The 7,039-nt window shown below is 27.8% G+C and overlaps 1 protein-coding gene across 6 annotated transcripts in view; it reads left to right on the top strand.

The window, feature by feature from the left end:
• LOC122497580 (dopamine receptor 1-like) overlaps nt 1-7,039 on the top strand; it is a 553,069-nt gene that overhangs the window by 545,756 nt on the left and 274 nt on the right. For 3 of the 6 annotated variants that reach the window (XM_043604789.1, XM_043604790.1, XM_043604791.1), the window contains 3 exons: nt 3,191-3,577; nt 3,676-3,945; nt 5,109-5,456. In XM_043604789.1, the coding sequence (XP_043460724.1) occupies nt 3,191-3,577; nt 3,676-3,945; nt 5,109-5,162 (711 nt within the window). In that variant the 3' untranslated portion in view covers nt 5,163-5,456. Of the gene's footprint in view, nt 1-3,190; nt 3,578-3,675; nt 3,946-5,108; nt 5,457-6,447; nt 6,827-7,039 lie in introns of those variants that run through there. The other 3 variants (XM_043604793.1, XM_043604795.1, XM_043604794.1) reach the window with 3 other exon arrangements.

Consider the following 7,039-nt stretch of genomic DNA (forward strand, 5'->3'; position numbering starts at 1 on the left):
AGTAAATCTTTAGTAAATTTTTAGGAAAGTTTCGGTGCTATGTAGGTAGTTAAACGTGACTAATTGAATCAATCAAAAACAATTGTATTGAAACATCAGTTATTTTCAACTAATTGTCAGAAAAAAATATTACTATTTGAATTAGTGACTGTTGAAGCCAGAATTTAATAAAGTGGAATAATAATGTTATTATTATATTTGTATTTATTTATAGAGACTTTTTATACAAAGATAGAACTTGGGTGAACAAAGAACGAGTACGTTAACGAGCAAAGACGAACAGTGTAGTAGGAAGCCGGAAACCGGAAATATAGACCTTCACACATTAGTACCAAAAAATAGATATAGGGGTCTCTTTATAATTCAAAAATTAAGCTTGCACATAATAAAAACAATCAAAGAACAACAGTGACTGATTTTTTGCTTCTAAATCCGATATTCTTAACTGATTCAATAATTTAGAGTGTAAGATATAATATACATATATATTGTCCAATGTATAAAATTTACAGTGAAATTTACGTGTGTGACGTGACGTAGGGGGGAGGAGGGGGTTCAAGATTTGTGACGAAGTGTGACATAGGGGGAGGGAGGGGTTAAAAGTGGTCAAAAATCGCGTGACGTATTATGTGTACGGCCCCTTTTTGAATAGTTGAAATTTTGTAAAATTTAATTGAAAATAATTAATTTATTTCAAGTCTTTTGTTACAATTTTTGTAGAATAAAAAATCTTTAAAGGTAAATTTAAAAATGAAAATTAACGAAAATTAGCTTCTAATTTTTTAAAATTTAATATTCTCAATTACATATTTTCAAAAATTCAAATATATACAAAAAAATAACATTTTAAAATTATTTTTAACATTTTAGAGGAAACAATCATGTTAAAAATTTTTAATTAAAATTTATCAATCAAATTCAAAAATAATTTTAAAATATAACAGAATTTTAGAAGAACTTTCGGAAAATTATTTAAATTAATTGATTCAGAGGCGAAGGTTTAGTTGCCCAGTAAAAAAAGTATTGGAAGAGAGCGAATAGTATTGGCGGTGAGTTTCTGCCAATACGTTTTCGCGTGAAAACCGTATTGGCAGAAACTCACCGACAATACTATTCGCTCTCTTTCAATACTTTTTTTTACTGGGTGGAAATTGTAGAAAATAATTGAATTCAGGAACGGTTATAATTGTCATTTTAAAAAATAATTAAAATCATAAATTTTACTCATTTTCTGTAAACATTCATATTTTCCTGTAAAAAGAATTTTGTCAGGGAAATTAATTTTAATATCAGTAAATTGTCAGGGAAATTGATTAACTGAAACTTACACGGAGAAAAATGGATAGTCAAATTTATAATCTAGATAATCATGGGTGATGATCTTGGATACTCAACTATAGGACAACCATCTAGATATTCAAATTTAGTATCTTGGGATAATCAAACTTACATACTAACTGCCATTATCCAAGATGTTCACATTTGACTATCCTAGATAATAAACGCAAGTTGCTGTGTTTATACCTACACATCTAAATTGATCAATAAGAAATATTTAATGATAAAAGTTAATTTTTTTAGAAATTAGTGAACATTTTTCCTAGATAAACAATTGTTTATGGAAAATCTGAAAATTTTAAAGAACAAAATACATTAATTTAACGATACCCTTGAAATTTTTAAATTCTTTTGACAGGTTTAAAGGTTATGTTGCTAATTGTAAGTTTTATATATTTTTTAACAATATTTTTTAAGCAATATTATATCTGAAATTCAGTATAAAAAACTTGACAATGCTTTTAAATTTCGAATAATATAAAACTCTTTAACGGTGTTCGATGGTCTCTTAAATTTCTCGATAATGTGCGACCAACAGTTATCACCCAACAAATACGACACTGACCGGTTTAAATGACGTGTAATTGGTAAACATTCATTTTCTAACAAATTTCCCTCTGTTCACAGGCACTTTTTACAAAATCTGGCAACGTGCATTTGTCACAAATGTTTTTAATTGTCTGAATTGAAAAGATTTTGTCCATCCATGTATAAACGCGGTTGCAGTATTGGAATTACCATAGCAATGTAATACGAATCATTTTGACAGCTGAACCTTTACGCTCCCTGCATGCTTCTGCCCTCTACTGTCAAAATGGCTGTAACATACGTCTTGTGGCCTGCCATTACATTACTTTTTTATTTCCAATCATCCTGCAACCGCGTTTCTGCATGGATTAACAAAATCTTTTGAATTCAGACAATTAAAAACATTTGTGACAAATGTACGTTGTCAGATTCTGTAAAAAGTGCCTGTGAACAGAGAAAAATTTGTTAGAAAATGAATGTTTACGAATTTCACGTCATTTGAAACAGGCAGTGCCGTTTTTCTTGCGTGTGAATAGAATAGAATATAATTAACGTTGGCCCATACTGGCGTTGCGCCTGTATATTTGGCCATGACCTGGTGTGTTTCTTGCGTGTGATCGGTAATCAAACTTCTGCGCAAGCGCTCGGCAAGTTGACTCAGGATAATAAATTTGATTATCTAGATATACTAAACGGGAATAAATAATATTTCAGGAAGATAATATTTCTGACTATATAAATAATAAATTTGATTATATATTTTCTAACTATCTACTTTTAACTTATTCATTTTTCTCCGTGTATGATCATCCTGATTAAGCTTAAGATATCTTTTTTGGAAATATCTTTGATTATAATGTCCAAGTTGACATTTGCTTTAACACCCCCCTCCCCTTCGTGGACAAACGTGGACTTTTGATTCACCCCCCCCCCCCAAATGTGTCCACGTGGTTTATGGACGGCCCCTATTCATATTTGCATCTAAGCGGATTTATTGTCTAAAAAAATCATTTATGCAAAATTTAACATTTAGCCCCAGTCTCCCCTATATTAAAAAATTTAACTAATTTCAAAGAAATTTTATTAAAATTTTTCAAAAAACTAAGTTCTTTAAAATTTCTAATTCCCTCCATTAAAAATTAAAATTTTCTAAAATTTCAAAGAGTTGGTATGAATTCTAAAAATGAAATTGTTTCCCCTGACTTCTCTGACCTGTGGCAAGCCTGAAAAATATATACATAATCGATTTTATTATATTGAATGAAACATTTTTGTTTTTGAAAAATTGAATATGAAAATGTAAAATGTGACTGTAATTTCGCAGGAGTATCAGACGTGTGCTCTCGACTTGACGCCCACCTACGCTGTGGTATCATCTTGCATATCATTCTATTTTCCTTGCGTAGTGATGATCGGTATATATTGCAGACTTTACTGCTACGCTCAAAAACACGTAAAAAGTATTAGAGCGGTGACGAAGTTACCTGACACCTCATTGACGAAGAGCTTCCGTTCGAAGAGTGCTCGCAACAAGTCGCCAAAGCCTCAGACGAAAACGAAGCCAACGACTCCTTATCATGTATCCGATCACAAGGCAGCTATCACTGTCGGTGTTATCATGGGCGTATTTCTCATATGCTGGGTGCCCTTTTTTTGCGTCAATATTGTCGCCGCATTCTGCAAGACTTGCATACCAGATCGAGCTTTTCAGGTACTTTCTTCTTTATTTTCAACAACTATTTTCAAAAAGTATAAATCATTCATTAATTTCAAAACATATTTTAAAAAACGTTTTTTTCCAAATTCCAGGTCCTGACGTGGCTCGGCTACAGCAATTCGGCCTTCAATCCGATCATCTACAGCATTTTCAACACCGAATTTCGCGAAGCATTCAAACGAATTCTCACGAGAGGTGCAAGAGGACGAGGGAATCAACCATCAACAAGCGAATGCGGTGAATTTCGTTCTGTCGTCGTACAAAAGCGCAATGGATCCTACGTCGAATGTAATATTAGCCCGAGATCGAGTGCCGAAAGCTGTCAAGTTGGATCTATTGCTCAAAAACATCGTGACACTATTGTTAGTTCAATTTAATTACCAAATAATTAATTTACACCAACAAAAATTAAACAAATCGACATCATAATCTAGACAATCAAACGAAATTAATTCGAGACATATCCAAAAAAAATATCGATGACAAAAATAGGAAAAATTTCTTTTTTCTCGAAACAAAAAAGAAAATAAAAATGTTTTCAATATCTCTAAGCAGAGCATAAAAAATTCAGGATTTTGCTCAAATTCTATAAAGAAAACGAAAAATAACGTACTTTATCAAAATTTGTCTATAATTTTTCCTTTTTTTTACAAATCCTGAGATAATTTTTTGACTCTCTGCCTAAAAAGTCTGTCCAACGGAAATACAGGGTGAAGCAAGCAAAACAGGCGTATTTTGCTGTTGCTACGAAACAAAATCTCTTTTTTTAAAAATACACAAAAGAATTTAATTAAAAAAATAAGAATTCTACAATACATTATTAATATAGAAAAAAAAATGCGCTCCTTAATGTTCTTCCTACATTTTCTATAGAAAAAAATCTCCACTTCCTTGCAATAAAAAAAATTATAATTAACAAGCAAAATCATAAACAAGAAAAATAAAAAAATAATAATAGTAATAATAATAATAAATAGATAATAAATATAATAATACAGAGGGAAAAAATTCTGGTCATGTTCGCTTGCATCTCCCTGTACATAGAAAAAGCCGAATTTTTCATAATCGCCTCTGTAAAAATTACCCAGGCCTTAATTTTATTAATTTAAGATCAGAGTTTTAATCGATGTTTTAATAAATTGAAAAAATAATTATGGTACAACGCAAATGCCGAAACATTTTTTTAAAATCCAAAAAAAAAAGATTTATTTTTGGGACTGTTTGAAATCGATGGCAAAAAAATATCAATTTTCGAATAGACTTCACACTGAAATTAATAAATTTACTCGATTCGAACATAATTAATGTTATTACTTGACAATTATCAAAATCTAAATAAAAAATTATTTAATAGGATTAGATTAAAATAAAAATTATTTCATTTTAAAAAGTATTTAATTGATATGTCAAGTAATTAATTTGAATCAAATAAATTTTTTTCAGTGCAGTTTCCTTGAACTTTCAATTCAAATTTTAACATAATAATTTCACATTTTATATTAATCTTTTTTAACATTAATAACAGGGTTGCCACAGGACAAAGAAATCAGGGAATTCAGGGAAAAGTCAGGGAAGGTAAAATTGGTCAGGGAAATCTGAGAAAAGTCAGAGAATTTTATCAAAAGTACAAAAAAAAACTTTAATTTTACATTTCAGAAGAAAATTCTGAATTTTGGTGTCCAGAAACCTTTGGAAATATTGACCCTTTCGCGCCTCCGGCACATATGTATATATGTACCACTTACAAAATTTAATAAAACTCTTATAATTATAAAAAAATTAAATAGTACTATTAGAATTATTATAAACAATAAGTAGAATATTGTTAAAAAAATAACAAAATTTAATTTTTCAAAATTTGCTCAAATTTGCTTACAACTTCTTACTTAGGGGTTGAATTTTAAAAGTTTTCACTTTAAATTTTAGAATATTTGAATTTTGAATGAATTTAATTAGAAATTTTGTTGAACTTATTTTTTATAAAAATTTTAATTCAAATTCTTTGAAGATTAGTTGCATTTTTAATTTAATTATTACAAATAATTTATTTGGAGAAAAATTTATTCTTAAAAACACTAAAAATAATTGAATTTTGGAGAAGTTACAAATAATACAATTTTTAGAAGTAATTGAATTTTGAAAAACTTTCAAATTAAAATCTTTGAAAATCTAAATTCTTAATATTTTTAATTAGCAATTCTGTGAAAATAATGTTTTTTAGGTGAACTTTTTCCACTCTTTGAATAATTGAATTCTCAAAGAACTTTGTCAAAAAATTTTAAAAATTATAAATTTAGAGAAGTAGGTATTTTAGTTAAAAATTTTAGAAAACCGAATTAAAATCGTGAAAATAATTTTGAAGAAATTAACAACATTCTGTTAAGTTGTTACATAAATTTAATAAAGTTTGGATTTGGAATTTTTTAAAATCTTAATTTCTATGGAAAAATATTAATTAAATATTTATTCTAAATAAAAATATTGATGTTTTGAAATAATTTTAAATTTTAAGAAATTCGCAAATAACAGTATTACCTAGAACATTTTTTTGAGTATCTAATCATTTTTAGAGTGAATCAGAATATTTTTCATGATCAGGGAAGGAGGCAAAATTATGTCTAGAAATTAGGGAAAAGCAAATTAAAATTTTTGTGGCAACCCTGTAATATTTGTTATTTACTATATTTATATGGTATATATTTATATTATTAATTTATTTTATCATAGAAATTGGATGTTTTCAATGGAAATTTTATTATTATTATTATTATTATTATTATTATTATTATTATTATTATTATTATTATTATTATTATTATTGCTCTTTTATTAATTTTTTTAAATTTATATTTTTTTTGTTTTAGAGAATATTCGAAAAGTCTATTATTTTTTAAACCGATTTCTTATCGACATCCCAAGTTCCATTTGCTGACTCGATATTAACTATTATATATAGCGATATAGAAAATCGCAGGCTGTGCACTGTGAAAAACAATTCATTTCCATCTTGTAAATAGTCATATAATTCTTGTCAATAATTAACGGGTAACGCTAATGAAAATAACGTCATAATTGGCAAAAATTAAAAAAAATATATATAAATCCCGTTGAATCTAAAATTCGATCTTTATAAATCACATATCTGATCAAGAGAGGAAATTGAAAAAACAAAATTTCCTTTTGAAAAAAAATTCTTCATTAGCTTTAAAAAAAACGTATACGACGCACCGACGGAAAAATAAATTATTATTGTAAAGATCATTTTTTTGATCTTCAAGATAAAAAATATATATGACGTTTCGTCGGCACGTTTCGTTGAAAAAAAAATATTTATGTACACTAAAACAAAACAAAAAAAAAGAAAAGAAAAAACAAACTATATCCGTATGATCGTTCTCTGTAAATATATATGCATTTAAGACTTCCACAAAACAAAGAAAAAAAAAGAAAAAAGAA

Source organism: Leptopilina heterotoma, unplaced genomic scaffold, assembly GCF_015476425.1.
Source record: "Leptopilina heterotoma isolate Lh14 unplaced genomic scaffold, ASM1547642v1 Lhet_134, whole genome shotgun sequence".
NCBI classification, from domain to species: Eukaryota; Metazoa; Arthropoda; class Insecta; order Hymenoptera; family Figitidae; genus Leptopilina; species Leptopilina heterotoma.